This window comes from Lepidochelys olivacea (genome assembly GCF_965140295.1).
Source record: "Lepidochelys olivacea isolate rLepOli2 genome assembly, chromosome: 7".
NCBI lineage: Eukaryota > Metazoa > Chordata > Testudines > Cheloniidae > Lepidochelys > Lepidochelys olivacea.
Genome location: NC_140417.1, coordinates 39,185,789 through 39,204,728, shown reverse-complemented (window position 1 = coordinate 39,204,728; position 18,940 = coordinate 39,185,789). Strand labels below are relative to the sequence as shown.

General features: G+C 39.8%; 1 protein-coding gene across 10 annotated transcripts in view; it reads left to right on the top strand.

Annotated features, from left to right (window-relative positions):
* The window catches only part of ATG7 (autophagy related 7), a 270,223-nt gene that overhangs the window by 47,806 nt on the left and 203,477 nt on the right, over positions 1-18,940 (top strand). For all 10 annotated transcript variants that reach the window (XM_084634637.1, XM_084634638.1, XM_084634639.1 and 7 more), the window contains exons 13-16: positions 102-296; positions 9,353-9,556; positions 9,887-10,002; positions 10,991-11,066. In XM_084634637.1, the coding sequence (XP_084490763.1) occupies positions 102-296; positions 9,353-9,556; positions 9,887-10,002; positions 10,991-11,066 (591 nt within the window). The remainder of the gene's footprint in view (positions 1-101; positions 297-9,352; positions 9,557-9,886; positions 10,003-10,990; positions 11,067-18,940) is intronic.

The window sequence follows — 18,940 nt, the reverse complement described above, 5'->3', positions numbered from 1 at the left end:
GCTAAGGGCATGAATAATTTGGCTGTTCTGTGAATAATATCCCTTCAGGTCTGTTTAATACATTGTTCTGAAGTGTCCATTTCCTATGTGTTTTCCCCTAGAATGCAGAAGGATTTAACATGAGCATCCCCATGCCAGGTCACCCCGTAAATTTTTCTGAAGTCACCATGGAACAGGCTCGAAAGGATGTGGCTCATCTTGAACGTCTCATTGATGCTCATGATATTATTTTCCTGTTAATGGACACTAGGGAAAGTCGCTGGCTTCCTGCTGTCGTTGCAGCCAGCAAGAGGAAGGTCAGTAGATATGCCTTGTTAATATTCCTGTAGTCATTCTGCAACTCTTACTTAATGACTTGCCATGTATGGTCAAAAGTACTTGACAGGAACGGGCAATCGCTGACCAATCGGCCGGAATTACATCATGCCATTGTAAGAGTTTTTGCACTAGGCATTTTATCAGTAGACTCAAAGACAAAGGTGCGTGATGAGGGGAAATGGCAACTTGTATGTTATGAAGGAAGACTGAAAGAACGATGATGAGAGTGGAAAATGATACAGGATGTCAAAATGTTGTTGACAGTTGCAAACTGCCTTTCCAAAGTAGACTTGTAACTTTTGAGACCTGAAGACAAACTATACATGCAAAAAAAAAAAAGTATGGATTAGCCAACATTTCAAAATCCAAAAAGCCAACCAACAACTTTGGATACTTCTCTGTAAACTCACCCAGCAATATACAATATCTGGGCTGATCATATCTATCCAAGGTATTTATGTGGCCAGCATTAGCATAACATCTGAGTGCCTTACTATTTGTAATGTAATTATCTTCACAGTCTCTGGTAAGGAAGTATTATCCCCATTTTACACATGGGAAAGTGAGGTCCAGAGAAAGTAAATGGCTTTTCCAAGGTCACACAGGCAGTCTGGGGAGGAGCAGGGAATTGAACCTGAGTCTTCTGAATCTCAGGCTAGTGTCACAACCACTGGAGGATCTTTCTTCCCTTGAAGGCAGTGGCGCTACATGTGTAAGTGTTTCCAGGATCAGGCTCTGAGACAGTCACTCTGTACGCGTTAGTTCTTTTACAGTCAGTTTACCTGCATCAGATTACAACATACAACGGAATCAGTGAATATGAACAAGTTTACCCATAACTACATGCTTTTAGGAATCTGTTCCTGTGTGATTCTTACTAGAATGTAATAAAAATTGAAATTGAGAATAGGAAAGAACCTAAAAAAGAGTGTGTTAAGTGAGAATTAACCGCCTCTCTGTAACTCATGGCCCTTTACCTTTCTTTTAGTCGTGCTCTCGAGTGTCAAACTGAGTTCAGGCTTCTCCTGAATGGAAGAATATCCTAAATCTGAGATTATAGAATCCTGCCACCAAAATTTTTCAACAAATTAATATTCCACACATTTGGTCAAATGGGTTAGTTAGGAAACTCTTAATTGCATTGCCCTGCGCATTTGATTCCTAAATTATTTTGAGCAAGACTTTGTTAAAGTAAGGTGTTTATAACAACAACTTTGTCATATTTTTAAGAGTTAATGCAAATTAAGTTTACACATCTAAAAGTTACAAAGTTGGAAAATGCACATGTTAAGGTTTTAAAAGCATGAGAATTGTACCACATTGCATGTTCCATATATTTTGTGGCCTAAATGTAATGACATTCACAGCAATACATTGTTACAAATTAAATACAAGAAAGAGTAAAGGAAAATAGTACATATATATGACACCGCCGAGTCTGTGTTAATTTTGGAACATTAACTTTTACACTGACTTTTTTGTGAATTTTAGCTGTGCAGTCTCAACTTTGCACGAACATAGTTTTTGCTTGTAATTTCTTAGTTGGTGGTCTTTTTTAAGAATAAGAAAGTGATTGGACAATAAGAGAGAATCCAGAATTGCTTGTGATACTTACAAGCAGGCTTTTTGTCTTGTAAGTTCCTTGAATGTGTGCATCTCCCTTGGAGTGTGCACCTGTAGACTTAACCAAACTTTCTCTGCACTTGATCCTGAACATTTTTAATGGCATTTTTAAATCCTAAACCAATTATGTTCCAACATAGCAATCCTCTTTGAGGATTATGTCCATGTCAAGTTTTTAAACGTCAACCCACTTTTCTATGCCTCTGTCTAGTAAGTGTGAGCAGAATTCTGTTTTGGTGGCATCCAACCATGGAATTTTTTTATTCTTTCATAATTAAAAATTGGTAAAATATTTTATTCTCAAAACTACAACAACAAAAATCACTTTAGAATGGAGCTCAAACATAAAAAAACTCCACAAAAATTGAATTCTTTAGGACTTTGTAAACATATGAACACTGGCCATTTATAATCAAGAAGATTTTGGTATCTCAACAATAGCCCTGATCGCCAGTGAGATCTGTGCAGTTGAAACTTCATGCCTGAATGGAGCCCCATTAAAGTCACTGATGTGCCTGAATCCTTTTATCCAGCTCCATCTTAAGGTACGGTGAGTAAAGGTCTGTGCCTAGGACTTCAGTTTCTGGAGTCTCCATAATGAGAGAAGATTCTTATTTTTCATTTACGAACACAATTTGTGTCTTGCCTCCTGGATGCAAAGAAAAGCTTGAAAATGTGACCAGAGAATAAGTGATGCTTGTTTGACTTTTCAGAAAGCTTGAAACCATAGGTCCAAGAGACATGAACTGGACCATTCATCTTAATGCTGAAACCAGCTGCCAGGCTCTGAGGGGATCGACCACTGTGGGAACCACACATGGTTGTATCTGGGGCTGCAGACTGACTTAATTCAAACCTGCCTCAGTCTGTGCCTGCACAAATATTTCTCCACCAGGAAACCCAGTAGTTTAATTACTTTTTGTTCTGAAATTGATTGCCACTTGTGGTTCCAAGATGTATCATTATTGTTTTCTTTGAATTCCTTGACAACACAGTACCCAACTGGTCACACCAGTTTCTTCTCAGGTGGCCTTTGTTCCCACATCCAAAGACATTAAAGAGCTATCTCAGACTGAATACTGTATTTAAGAATCAGCTGCATTGCTGTTTATAGGGAGGAACAGTTAGAGTAAAATAGCACGAGGACAAGTATGTTAATATGATATGAAGATAGAGGGAGGACATTTTTCATTTAAACAAGTCAGCTAAACTGTTTTGACTTTATTGTGGGGAAGGGAAAGAATCTAAAAGCTAGAATCTGAAGAGCCGCACTATACTGTGCGGTCTCTTCCCCAGCATTTTAATGAGACTATTGTGCGTCAAGGGACAAACTGAAGAAAATTTAGAGTTTAAAATAGTAGACAAACCATCAAATATGTCTCTGATCTGTCAGCTGGGGGTAAAGTCACTTATGGTCCACACTACTGAAAAATAAGAGGAATTTGATGAACGATTACGTCCTTTCATATTGACCTGCAAGTCTTCAGATGAAAATGAATGAGAAACTTAATGAGTTTTTGTATAATCCTCTTTCTTGATCCAGACTTTTCAGCAGTCCACACCGTGCTTTGGCAGTCGCATCTGAATTTCTCTTAGCTATTTAAATATTACACGCAAAAGACTACATTAAAAGACCATAATTAAGGTTGCAAATTCAAGTACTCAAAAGTTAAGAAATGGCAGAATTAAGGTTGCCTGTGCAACTGTAATTTGGCCACTTGTTCATATGCATTATCACATAGTCTTTAATTGTAATATCATACTATTTTTCCACGGGACCCCTCCCTCATTCAGTGCACAGAATGAACTGTGCTCACTTAATGAGCAGCTATTCAAAAAATTTTCACCTTGTCATTCAATATGTGGCCCTATGCCTTATTTACCATACACTCTTCAAACTGCTTTGGAGATGGAATTATTATACACTATCCAGATTCTGCAACAAATGAAGCAAGGGACCTACAGACAGCAGCTTTCTTTACTATGCAATCCTGATTTATCCCCAGAGCAGGTCCATCTCGTGCAGTGAATGAGTCCTCCCAGTTTCAATATCCCTCCCTGGATTCCTCTCCTAATCTCAGTGTCTGCCAGACTACCTATCTCTGCATCTTTGCTCTGACATTGCCAATTCTATCCCCACACTCGAGCTCTTAATCAGATCTGTCTTCCTTCTCCCTGCCTCAGTGCTTCTCCCCCCTACTTCCTAATCCAGTCTCATTCCCCCACACCCCCAAAATCTACTGCTCCTAGTCTGTCTCATTGCTAGCCAGTCCCAGGTCCACCCTTCCCAGTCCCATATTCTTTGTCCACCCCCGCCAGCCTCCAGTCCCTGTACCCAGGACTCCTTCTCCCAATCTGCTCCCTCGCTGCAGATCTGGTTGTTGTCCCCTCGGCATTCAAATCAGGTAGTGTCATCTTCCTTGGCTCAACAGGGGGTCATTGGGAGGACAAGTGAGATAAGCTCCTTCCTCTTAGTGCAGGTGTCTGGGCCTGGCCTGGCCTGTAGAAGCCCAGAGCTGCAGTTACTAGGAAGTCCTGCTCAGCCTGATGCTCAGTCTTTGGGGAATTTAGTTGCAAAAACTGAGAAGTCTATTGAGCATATACAAACTGTGATTTTTCAAAGTCTGATAAACTTGGCCAAATTTGGGTGGATTTTCACAGGCATTGTAAAAGGTGCATCTGTGACACAAAGGGCACCCCTTGCCAAATTTCAGCATACTTGCTCCGAGCTTTCTAAATGCTAGAGCTTTCAAAAAAGGTCACCAGAAGTTTTTAATATGGACAAAACAAAGTATTTTTCCCTAGCCTCATTCTTGAAAAGAGATGAGCCGTTTTGGCTGAAATTTTTCAAAAACATTCAGCTTGAGGTAGACACCTGACATTAAAAATTTCAGTTCAAATTGTTAAAGTTTGGAAAAGCTATAAGCAAGTGAAAACAGAGTCTTATGGTGGGATGTGTGAGGCAGCCTTAAAAATAGGTGGTGCTTCCAAGCCCTCCTATACTACTGGTGTTTGAATATGGGCTATTCCCTCTTATCAGAGGTCCTGTGTGCTTGATGTTGAAATGAAGTTGTAATCCTGGATTGCTTGCTGTTGAACTGGCTGTGTTGTCACAGATTCAGCACTGTGATGTCACTACACAGGATTGAGGAGGAAGATAAACAATTATATATAATAAGGAAGAAAAACCCTTGTTAGAAATGCACACATTTTTGAAAATCATCACATTCCTAGGACAATCTTTAAAATCATTACAGACTATTATTATTATTATTATTAATTGTATTACTATAGTGCCTGGAAGCCCTAGTCATAGACCAGGGTTATTTTATTTATTTTTTATTTAAATTAAATATAGGTTTATTTTATAAGATGAATGTATTTAAAATAAATGTGAAATTATTACAACATATGTCAAGGGCTAAACTTACTATTATCTATTTAAATAATTTAAATAAAATAACACAAATTTTAAGCAGGTTTCAGAGTAGCAGCCGGGTTAGTCTGTATTCGCAAAAAGAAAAGGAGTACTTGTGGCATCTTAGAGACTAACAAATTTATTTAAGCATAAGCTTTCATGAGCTACAGCTCACTTCATCAGATGCATTCAGTGGAAAATACAGTGCGGAGATTTATGTACATGTTTGCTGCTTAAGTTTTCAAGAAGGATTAGACCATTGAACTGGTAGAAGTCACTGGTGAAGCATCTGGAACCAGAGTTTGTTCAAGTGCTAAACCAGCTTCTGACAGCAGTTGCCTCTTCTGCTTGTGCAGAGAGAATATTTTCTTCACTTCATTTTATTCAACTAGTTCAGTTCAATCATTCAAAGTTAAGAATAAGTTAAGAATTGAAAAAGCAGGCAAGCTTGTTTTCCTCTCCAAATCTATGAATAAAAACTAGGTGTGAGAGGGTGAGATCTACTAGTTCTAAAATCTTGAAGGTCCTATTAACCAGAAACAATCAGTTCAATTCACTAACTACAGATAATACTTCCTTTGTTTAATAAATCAATTTTAAATGCAAAACATGTTTTGACAATTACTTTTCTTCTATATCCAGGATATTTAAGGTAGTTCTATTTAACTGATAAAAACCATTTTAAATGTTTTTTGTGCTTTTTAATCTAATTCAATTTCTATCCGAACAGAACTTGGCACAAATAATGAATAACAAAATTAATCATCATCTAGTAAATAAGAAATGTATCATTTAACATTTTCTAACATAAAAATGTAAAAAATAGGAATCTGAATAAATGTAAATTAAGCTACATAATTGCTTAAATAAGGTATGCACCTAGTTAACATAACGAAGCATGAAATTTAGTGTAAAGGCTATATTTTGTTGTAAATCAACATTTTTTTTTATTACCAACCAATGATGATCCTCTTTTCTTAAGGAAAATAACTACAATGTACAAATGCAAAACATGATTAAAATCAATTTAAATCAAGCTGTCCTGTTTGTTTGTTTAAATCATGATTAAAATTGATGAGTCAGATCACTTTGATTTAAATCATGTCACCCTGATACAAATACAGAATGTTTTAACACTGGCCATCTTTTCCTGAGGGCTCAAATCCCACTAAATAACTGACATTATGTTTACAATAATATACTGCAGATCCGTTAATTGCTTTTAGAACTACCTATCTAGAGTTGGTAACATTACAGTACTTGGCTTGGCTTCACAGTATGCCTTTCAACATGCTAATTGTGCAATTAACTTTACAGCCTGCTATGTCTCATCCATATTTTTAGTGAAACCTGCTGGTCTAGTTGTTGATCCTATAATCAGTCCTATTACAGGCATAATGGTTGTTTTCCCATATCCACGTAGATATTTATTTTTGATATTCGGTTCCATGCTCAAGTAAATCCCTGTTATGTGCTTTGAGGAGAGAATAGAATTGTGTGTATCCTGAGTGTTGGGTTCCTTTTCTGACTCTAAAGGAATGAGGGCCTTAAATAGGTAATTACTGGTATTGCTCATCAGAACTTCTCTTTTTTGGATGACAGATTGCTTTGTGTTGCATTTCTATTTTCACATAGGAGTGTTTAATGAGTTACATTTCAAATCACAATGAAATGAAAATACTGAATAGTATTTCAAATGAAATGAAAGACTGATCCTGCAAATAATTACTGTTCCTTAGGGTACGTCTACACTACCCGCCAGACTGGCAGGCAGCGATCGATCCAGCAGGGATTTGATTTTATTGCATCTAGTCTAGACATGATAAATCGATCCCTGAGTGCTCTTCTGTCGACTCCTGTACTCCACCGCCATGAGAGGTGCAGGCGGAGTCGACGGGGGAGCAGCAGCAGTTGACTCACCGTGGTGAAGGCACCATGGTAAGTCGGTCTAAGTACATCGACTTCAGCTACGTTATTCATGTAGCTGAAGTTGCATAATTTAGATCGATCCCCCCATGTAGACCAGGGCTAAGTAGTATTGCTTGAATCTACTGTTAAAAAAACAAACAAAAAAAAAAAAACCCCAAAACAAAAAAACCACAAATGGCATATTGGAAAACAAAAAAAAACACCCCAAAACAAAAAAAACACAAATGGCATATTGGAAAACACAATGTGAGTTGGAGCCAGAAATGATGTTGTTTAACTACAGTGCCTGATTTCAGTCTTAGTCACACCAGTGAGATCTGCCGTAATCCCGCTGACTTTGGTAGATCAAAATCTGGCCCTATTATTATAAATGTTACATTAGTTTATAAATGCTCCAATTCTCCCCACTTCCTTAAGTGAAGGGCCGTCTGTCTGTTCTGGAGATAGTGATATGAGGAGTGCCGCCTCTATGGTATGTTTCCTTAAGGAAGTTGGCAGGACTCTACTAGAATTTTGTGTCTGCTCCACAAAAGGACCCGTGGGGAATCAGGAACAATTTAATGCAAATTGACTTTCACTGCTTTTTTTTTTTTTTTTTAAATATGGAAGTCCATCTGAGAGAAGTTCCAGGGTCAGCAGCAACTGAGTTTGGTGCAGCTCCTGTAGGAGCTACAGTGGCCAGAGACCACTGAAAGTTTCGGTCACTAGGTAGCAGCATGCAGGCAAGGAGCCTTGTCATGTATGCTTGTGCCTCTGGGAAATGCAAGCAGTGAAGAAAGGACTAACCCATCTCCTGACGGAAGAATTACCAGGAAATTCCAGCATTGAATTACCAGGATTGAAACTTCTGGAATTTTCCACTCCTAGGCAGGCAGGAAGAACCTATGGGAGGCAGCATTTAGCACGCTGTTAATGATAATCACCTTGTTATGGAGTTTATATCACTTCTAAATCCAGTTCAATTGTTTCAACAAGTGAGAAACTAATTTTGCCATGGGTTTGTGAAAGAATCCTGCCAAAGTTCTCGTAAAGTAAATAAACAATAAATTGAAAACCTGTATACAAATGTATGGCTACTGATACTATCTGGGATGTGAAGCTGGCTGCTGTATTTGTAAACAGGCATACACATAAATTATGCCTTTTCAAACATTTTCTTAAATATAACATCTATGCTTGTGTTTGATATAAACAGAAGACTCAGGCTCTCAAAAAATACTTTAAAACAATTGGGTCATACAAGAGCCCTTTCCAAGTTGGAGATAAGTATTTGTCTTAACTAGGGGTCAGCCAATGAAATTAATAGACAGCAGGTTTAAAACAAACAAAAGGAAATACTTCTTCACTCAAGGCACAGTCAACCTGTGGAACTTGTTGCGAGGGATGTTGTGAAGGCCAGAACTATAACTGAGTTCAAAAAGGAATTAGATAAGTTCATAGAGGATAGGACCATCACTGGCTATTAGCCAAGGTGGTCAGGGATGCAACCCCTAAACATCTGACTGCCAGATGCTGGGAGTGGATTATTAGATGGATCACTTGATAATTGCCCTGTTTTGTTTGTTCCCTTTGAAGGATCTGGCATTGGCCACTGTCAGAAGACAGGATACTAGACTAAATGGGCCATTGGTTTGACCCAGTATTTATGTTCTGAATGTCTCATGGGGGGGGGTGGGAGAGGTATTTTTTTTACACTTTTTCCCCTTTTGTCTTTGGAACACAAATACACACAACTTCTTCTATAGAGAAGCTTGTTTATTGTTTACCCTTTCAGAAAACTCAATCCCCATCAAGTCTGAGCACAGCATTTCTGTAGGGCTCAAACTCAGCAATTCAACTCGCTTCATTAAACCTGGTGTCCATGTTGATGATGGGATCATTTTTGTATGTGTTCATCTAACTCCAGATAGTATTTCTGAAAATATATGAAGAAATTTGACATTCTTTAACAGTTTAACTGTGGTTTGTATTTTATTGTAAGTAATAAAATTCTATTTATAATTATCAAAACATATAAGCTGTTTTTTCTTCGGCTACATGTGCTCTTCTTTATTTTTTTTATAGCTGGTCATCAATGCTGCGTTGGGATTTGACACCTTTGTTGTGATGAGACATGGACTAAAGAAACCAAAGCAGCAGGAGTCTGGTGATTCATGTTCCAACAATGCCTCCAGCTCTGCTGATCTCCTGGGATCATCGCTCTTTTCAAACATCCCTGGCTATAAACTTGGCTGTTACTTCTGCAATGATGTTGTAGCACCGGGGGATGTGAGTAGAGATTTGTGCAAATAGTTATCATGGACCCATTGCATGTTTGTTTTTTATTGCATTAAAAATTATCCCTTTATGAAACCTCATTTGTCCCTGTAATTGATGTTTGTTTATAGCAAATCCCTTTTACTGATATTCAGAGAAATACTGCCACCCTGTATTCATTGAATGATGGGTATTAAAAAATGTCTTGTGTAATGGGGTAGCTAAGTACTTTCAAGTAAGTGTGTGTGTGTGTGTATGTATGTGTATATATATATATATATATATATATATATGTATATATATATATATATATATATATAATATAATTGCTTTTCTTTTTAGTCCACCAGGGATCGGACATTGGATCAGCAGTGCACAGTCAGTCGACCAGGATTAGCAATGATAGCTGGAGCCCTTGCAGTAGAGCTAATGGCTTCAGTTTTACAGCATCCAGAAGGGTGAGTCATATTTGAGGGAAAAGGGTGGTGTTTATAGGACAAAAGGTATTTTGGGGAAGGAACAGTTCTCTCTGGTATTTTTTTATTACACATTAAGTAGACTTAGAGAAGTCCTGTAAGTTCTGAATATTAATAAACATATACAGGTATATCATGCAATGCAGACTTCATTATTACAATAATACAGTTAGGTTTTTGGTTAGAAAAATTTGCTAATTTCTTGTTTGAAGAGAGGACATTTGACTTGCCTATTGCTTTTGTGCATTTGTTATCTTTAAAAGAAGTTTTGAAAACACAACATTTGCAGTAGGAAAAAAATGGTTGCTAATAATCTTAGTGTTCCAGCTGCATATTTCTTTGTAATGAGGACCTACCATAACTATTTGCTATGAAGCCCATCAGGGGTTTCATTGTAAGCCAAAAAAATTGCGATCTTTTTAGCTTAACCCAAAAGTTATTGGGCTCAAAGCAGAAATCACTGGGTGAAATTCTTTGGCCTGTGTTATGCAGGAAGTCCGGCTAGCTAATCATAATAGTCACATCTGACCTTAAAATCTATGAAAAGAAAAATAAATAAAGGAAGTTATGATTTAGGTCTGAGTAAGTGATATGTCTCTGAGGCCTTGATGCTGGAAAGGGATCCTTGCAGGCCTGTGGTGAGTCTGATAGGGACCTTCCAAGTGGGTTCCCTTGCAAGATCAAGGTTCTAAAGCGTAAGCTGGTTATGGAAGGAAATGTCTTAGAGCTGGAAAGGAAATGATGTTTTTTCCCCCATGAAAAATATTAACACAAATGAATTTTTCTCTCCTGGTCAACAGTTTTCTGCAATTTTTTAGGTTTTCAGGTTTAAAACTGGAATGTTTTGGTTTTTAACAAAAATGTTTTGTGAATATGTATGTCATTTTCTGTCAGACATTTCAGAAGATGATTTTCCACCAGCCTTAGGCTTAGTCTTTTGTTCTAATTTTCTTTCTTTGATTTTTGCCAGTGGTTATGCTGTTGCTAGCAGCAGTGATGACAGAATGAGTGAACCACCTACCTCTCTTGGGCTTGTGCCTCATCAGGTCAGTGAGCTAGGAATAAATAAGCTTCTTGATACATGTAGGTGTGGGGACTTATTTTGTGTCTTGATAAAAACATGACATAAATGTGCAAAATGAGGTATCCTAACTGAATAAGGAGATATATGGCCCAAAGCATTCTGGCTGCTTTGTGCTGTTTGGATCTGTGTGGAGGAGTCTTGTGTCTTTGACCCAACAATCCCTAGCTGCCAGGACTGCCTTCAGGGAAAGGAGGGATGGCCCTGGGTAGCCAGCATAAAGTAAAGCAGTCTTGAGACTGCTTTGCTTTACACAAAGAACCAGCAGCCAGCTAGCTTCAGTATTGATGGAGAAGGAAGCTAAAAAGATGCCTCAAAGTCACCTCTACTCACCCCTCTGACCCCCACTGTTCCTGAGATAAAACATAGCTCAGCTGCGGCCCAGAATCAGGCATATAATATTTCACTTACCATCATGTTCTTCAGAATATTTGAGTATATGTGGAGTAACCACCTTCAATTGTTTTCTACTTAACACAAACTCCATTATTATAAATTCCTCAGTAGTGTCCTGTAGGCTCTATTGCATATAGAGAAATCATCTCGATCTTCACTTACTGCATTTTAGGGCTTGGGACCCATAGTCCAATCCTTTGTAAAGCTTGATACCACTCTACCAAACTGGCCATTAGTCTACCAAGCTGGCCTACAACCCCTCTTGACTGTGATGCAGTGCTGGGGACTTAAAGCACAGCATTTCCAACGTGACAGCCTAGTTTCCTCTTTTGTCCAAAATCCTGTTTGTTCAACTGTTCCCAGTGTCTTTCTGAGAATTTTGGCTAATTGAGGTTGTGTGGTATCCTGAATGACATTAATAAAGGGTTAGATCATGTATTTCAGTGGCATTTGGGGGGTCTTTGTAAATTGTAAAATCAGACTGGACTTTAGTTTAATGTCCCAGAAAGAGAAGGTAAAATGATTGGTTTGTTTAACATCCAAATAATTAAAGGGAATGATCTTTACTAAAAGTACATATTCAGTTCAGTTTATATATTTTAAGTGATAAAAATATCCATACTTCCTGTTTGATAGTTGTGGAGTTTTAGGAGATGAATTGAAACAACTCACTTTCTCCAGGGATGTTTTTGTATCTGTCTCCTAGCACAGCATGCATATTATCTGAACTGAGTGCAAATAAAGATTTCTACATTTATCCAGAGGGGATTGTTTTCATTTTGAGATGATAAGGAGAAATAAAAGCCAAAGCAAAACCTCATTCTCTTTATGATCAAGGCATTCGTTTCCAACATGAAAACATATATACTCACAAATATTTGCTTTCTTAGTTAAAAAGTCCTGCCTTTTATTCAGAAAGATTTCTCTTTGTAATATTGTGGATATATCTCCTTCTAAGAGAAACGGGATAATATGGTGAAAACAGTATTTAGTTGAAGATGGGAGGAGAGGGAATGTGTTTAACAGTGACCACCATTTTTGAAGGTTAAATCTTCAATAAATAGTAATAGATTTGCTCTGACTTCATTGTGTATGAGTTTTAACCTTACACTTGTGACTATATGTATCAAAATATCAATCTTATGCTGGTGTACTCTGTAAAACAAAATTACATTTCCACCTTCTCTTAATACCGAATCAGTATTAATATGAAAATAATTTCCTGTTCACTGCCTTCCATGTTTGGATGCAAAGAAGATTGAAATTTTTCTTGTTTGTCACTAATGCTGTATTCTGCATGAAACCTGCTGTTCCTGCGGGTATTCTCCAGCCATTCATGTAGGTCAAAAATAATATTTTCTGTAAATAAAAATTGTGTATATATATCCTGTAAGTAGCCCATAGTTTGTGTTGCAAACCTTGCATGTATTCATTTGCCTCTTTGTCCTTTACTGAACTGTATTCTTAAGATATGCTCTTCATAAAATATTAGACTTGAGACTGAGTAAAACCTTAATTTAGTTATTGTTCTTGTGTGAGACATGGTTTTGCTTCTACATTTTATGTTAAATTTGTCTTTTCCATCCAGATACTGTTAAGCAAAAGTTTCTTCATTGGGTGTCAAATGTCAAAATAAAGGACTCTAGGTTTTCTAAGTACTATGGCAACTAATCCTATTGTGTATTTCTTATCTCTTTGAGCAATGCAACTGTCCAGCCATTCACTCATTTCATTGGATACTTTTTTCTGATTTTTAGTGTCTAAAGAATTACTTTATTGGCCACTCCTTTGTTTTATCTTCTTTAAGCCCAGTGAATATGCAACCGTATGTGGGGAAAGTATGGTAGCAGTATTTGTGTAGTTACTTGCTAGCGTTATTGCAAATTTTAGGATTTTTGTCTCCCTTCCAAAGGAGGAAATGCATTAAGTCAAGCTACTGTTCTTGTGTCTAGTAAAACTATTTTTTACAAAGTGGTCAGAAATCCTCTTTATTACAAGAGACATTTGCACATATAATAGTTAGCTGTGTTGCAATGTCTTCATGCAAGGTCAGCATTTTCTTTCTCACCCTGTCTCCCTGTGTTTGGACAAAGAGTTCCCTGTTGGTTAAGGAGATGTAATCCTATCATTTTGCCCCCTTTGCCCATACCATATTCCTTTAGTATAAAAGGAAGGAACTGCCTTAGTTTCCCAGTCTAATTTCTCATTAGGAACATTTTAGTTGGTATTTCTTATAACATTGCTGCATCTCTTTTTTTTTTTTCTCTTCCCTAGTTATACTTTTTCCTGTGGCTTTTAAGGACATCTTGGCTTCATTTTTCAAATAATTTTCTCTAATTTTGGGTGCTTCAGTCCCAAATTCTGATTGTTACTTGCATAAAATAGAAACTTACTTCATGAATAGTCTCAATTCTGATGGCAATAGAACTGCTCATAGCGTAAGGCATTATTATTCTTAGAGTAGTGTCACACACACCTTTGATCGGAGATTTTCACTAGCGGTGTCCGTTCAGCCTGCACATGCACTGCTGATATTCTCATGACCCTCACCAAGGCTATATCAGACTGCACAGGTGAAGTGTCCTCAGTTCCTTTTCAGCCATCTCTGCCTGAGACAGGTCTTAGCATGTCTGCATTGTGCGTGCTTTGGCTATTTGCTGGCTGCAGTCTAGCTTGGTATATTTTATTTTTTCGTTAGTAGTAGTTAGTTACTGGTTATTTGGAAGATTATTTTATTTCCTCCCAGTAGATCCTCCCTGAGAGTGGCATGCCTAGTTCAGCAGGTTTAAATACTGCATTATGGGTAGAGAGGGTAGCCCAGTCAGTAACGGACATGCTAAGTGCATTCACTGCCAAGGGGAGTCTCTTATCCCACAGAAATGTAATTTCTGTTTAGTCTTCAAATCCAGGGCATAGAGGAGCCAAGCTGTGACTGTTAATGATGGACTACTGCCTTTGCTCCACTTCAGAGTCAGACCACAAGAACCACAACCTCACTTAGTGCTGCAACTCGACTTGGTAGCACAACTCTGCTTGGTACTGCAAGACTTTAGGTACCCGAAGAATCCATTGTGATTGCTGAGCCAGAGTCTCCATTGCTTCTAAGTACGGATGGTCTCCTGGTATGAAGAACCGTTTGGTCTCCAGACCATTATACATCTTCAGTAATGTCTAACTCATCTCCCTTTTCATTATCATCAACCTCTGTTCAGGCCTCTCCTGCATACCCATACAGGAACCCCCTTTCTTGAAGAGACAGGGAGAATCATAGAAGATTAGGGTTGGAAGAGACCTCAGGAGGTCATCTAGTCCAACCTCCTGTTCAAAGTAGGACCAACACCCACTAAATCATCCCAGCCAGGGCTTTGTCAAGCCAGGCCTTAAAGATCTCTAAGGATGGAGATTCCACCACCTCCCTAGGTAACCCATTCCAGTGCTTCACCACCCTCCTAGTAAAATAGTTTTTCCTAATATCCAACCTAGACCTCCCCCACTGCAACTTGAGACCATTACTCCTTGTTCTGTCATCTGCCACCACTGAGGACAGCCAAGCTCCATCCTCTTTGGAAACCCCCTTCAGGTAGTTGAAGGCTGCTGTCAAATCCCTCCTCACTCTTCTCTTCTTCAGACTAAACAAGCTCAGTTCCCTCAGCCTCTCCTCATAAATCATGTGCCCCACCCCCCTGATGATTTTCATTGCCCTCCGCTGGACTCTCTTCAATTTGTCCACATCTCTTCCATAGTGGGGGGACCAAAACTGGATGCAATATTCCAGATGTGGTCTCACCAGTGTCAAATAGAGGTAAATAATCAATTCCCTCGATCTGCTGGCAGTGCTCTACTAATGCAGCCCAATATACCGTTAGCCTTCCTGGCAACAAGGGGACACTGCTGACTCATATCCAGCTTCTCAACCACTGTAATCCCCAGGTCCTTTTCTGCAGAACTGCTGCTTAGCAAGTAGGTCTCCAGCCTGTAGCGGTGCATGGGATTCTTTCATCATAAGTGCAGGACTCTGCACTTGTCCTTGTTGAACCTCTCAGATTTCTTTTGGCCCAATTCTCCAATTTGTCTAGGTCACTCTGGACCTTGTCCCTACCCTCCAGCATATCTACCTCTCCCCCCAGCTTAGTGTCATCCGCGAACTTGCTGAAGGTGAAATCTATCCCATTATCCAGATCATTAATAAAGATGTTGAACAAAACCGACCCCTGGGACACTCTGCTTGATGCCAGCTGCCAACTATACATCAAGCCGTTGATCACTACCCATTGAGCCCAACAATCTAGCCAACTTTCTAGCCACTTTATAGTCCATTCATCCAATCCATACTTGCTGGCAAGAATACTGTGGGAGACTGTATCAAAATCTTTGCTACAGTCAAGATATATCACGTCCACGCTTTTCCCATATCCACGGAGCCAGTTATCTCATCATAGAAGGGAATCAGGTTGATCAGGCATGACTTGCCCTTGGTGAATCCATGTTGACTGTTCCTGATCACTTTCCTCTCCTCCAAGTGCTTTAAAATGGTTTCCTTGAGGACCTGCTCCATGACTTTTCCAGGGACTGAGGTGAGGCTGTAATTCCCCAGGTTCTCCTCCTTCCCTTTTCTAAAGATGGGCACTATAATTGCCTTGTTCCAATCGTCTGGGACCTCCCCCCGATCGCCACGAGTTTTCAAAGATAATGGCCAGTGGCTCTGCAATCACACCAACCAATTCCCTCAGCACCCTCGGACGCATTAGATCTGGACCCGTGGACTTGTGCATGTCCAGCTTTTCTAAATAGTCCTTAACCTGTTCTTTCACCGCTGAGGGCTGCTCGCCTCCTCCCCATACTGCGTTGCCCAGGACAGGAGTGTGGGACCTCACGTCCAGGGACCTCATCGCTTTTGGTGAGAACAATGTTGGATGTCACCCCCTCCCCCATATGGTCCTCCATGCTCATATTGGGATCCCTGGGCAGCTAATTGGCAGCAGTTCTCCAACCCTCTCCCATCAAGAAGGTAGGAATCAAGATTCCACTTCCCAGCACACCACTCAACAGGAGGAAATGTTCAAGGATCAGGAGGCTAGGGCAAACAAAGGAGCTACCCCTCAGACTACCATCTTGTCCCCTCATCACTTGATGAGGCGGTGATGCCTCCACCTCCATCAAGGGCTGATGATTTTTGGCAGTGTCAAGACCTCATTAAACATGTGCAGACTCCCTGCAGATACCTATTGAGGAGGTGAAAGAATCTCAACACAAGCTATTGGATGTTCTTCACTCTGCAATGCCATCCATAGTTGCCCTTCCTATCAGGCTGTGCTGGAACCTGTGCAATGCTTTTGGCACACACTGTCCACAGTAACACCTATGTGTAAGAGAGCCAGTAACAAGTAGTATGTTCTCACCAATGCATCTGAGTTCCTCTTTTCCCACCCTCCACCCAACTCTCCAGTAGTTGATTCAGTGAATGAATAGAGCAACACTGGTGTCAGTCCATCCTATATGACAGAGACCAGAAGCACCTGGACCTTCTGGGGACAAAAACTTATTCATCTACAACCCTACATTTCCACATAACAAATTATCAGGTGCTGATGGCCAAATACAACTTTACAAATTATGCAAAAATTTGGTTCTCTAATTCAAAACCTCACTCCAGACCAAAAGGAACCATTTCAGGCTGCTATAGCTGAGGGATGGTTACTGGCCAGACCATCTCTCCAGGTGGCTTTGGATGCAGCAGTAATGGTAATGCATGGGGGCATCCTGGCTCCAGTTGTCTGATTTCCCCAGAGACATCTGGAATACGGTAGAGGATTTCCCATTTGATGGACTGAAGTTGTTTGCAGAGAATACTGACGAATTGTTGCATACTGTTAAAGATTCCAGGGCCACTACACTCCTGTGAACAAACAGTAGATTACAAACAGCCCAAAGATCCCACCTGGTGCAATGGTCTGGGTTTCAGAGACCAATAGTACCTCCTAGAAAGACACACAGGTTCTGGAGAAATTCTCTAATCCACCTGACACAAGTTTGCAGCATGCTTCATCTTTTTGAAGCACCAGTTTTGACAGGATGGTTAAGGGTTTGAGCCCTCTCATCTCTTCAGTTTGTCAGCTGCAATTGTTTGCCTCCTCCTCCTCCCACTGGAGACTGACTTTTCCATTCCTGACAAACATGGGAGCATACCACCTCAGGTCAAATGTGTGCTGGAAATATCACTGGGCTACATCATCCATTTTACCTCCCTCCCTCATTTGCCTGCCCTGTCCCTCTTCAGAGACCCCTCTCATAAGTTCTTACTAAGACAGGAAATAAACACCCTTCTTTGTATTGGAGTAATAGAGCTGGTTCCCGTTCAGCACAAAGGAAAGGACTTCTACTCAAGGTACTTCCTTATGCCAAAGAAAAACAGAGGGTGAAGACCAATCTTAGGTCTAAGACTCTTAAACAAATTTTTGAGGTCTCAAAAGTTCAGGATGGTGACTGACAGCTATTATTCTGTCTCTAAATTCAGGGGATTGGTTTTCAGCCCTTGACCCTCAAGACACATACTTCCACATAAAATACAACCATTCCACAGAAGATTCCTTTGTTTTGTCATAGGCTGGGATCACTTTCAGTACTGGGTACTCTCATCTGGACTTTCCTTGGCTCAATTGTGTTTTCAAAAGTTCTGTTGGTAGTGGCTGCCTACTTGCATCATCAGGCAGTCATGGTATTCCTGTACCTTGTTGATAGACTGTTCAAGGATTGGTTGTGCCAAGAGGTGTTGATTGCCATGTGGACAGCACGTTCTCTGTTCTTGGACTTGGGCCTTCAGTTGAATGGGGGGAAATTGACACTGACTCCCATGTAGAACATACAATTTATAGGGGCATCCCTGGATTCCTTGGCATCCAAGGTCTTCCTTCCCATGGACAGGTTCATGACACTATCAGACCTTGTCATAACTATGAAGGAAGCCCTCAGACTTCATCAGAAACAGTCTTTGACTTCTAGGTCACATGGCAGTTTGCACTTTTATGACAGAAAATGTGAGATTGTCTCCATTGTTTCCAGGGATGGCTCAGGTCAGTGTACTCACCAAAAAGAGACAACTGCACAAACAGGCATCAGTGCCTCAGCATGTGAGATACTCCCTAGGCTGGTGGAAGGTTCATCGCAGTGTAAGTTCAGGAGTTCCCTTCCTTCAAGTGGTGGTAACCGTAACGATAGATGCATCTCTTTTAGAATGGGTGGGAGCACACCTTGATGCGCTCAAGGTACAGTGCAGATGGGCACCCCAAGAAATCAACATCCATTTCAATCGGTTGAAGCTCAGAGTGATCAGAAATGCCTGCTTTCATTTTCTGCCTCTCATACAAAATGCTATCTATTCTGTTCAAGAGGGAGTGGGGCATTTAGGTCACAATTCCTTGGGGAATGCCTTCCTTGGATGAAGAA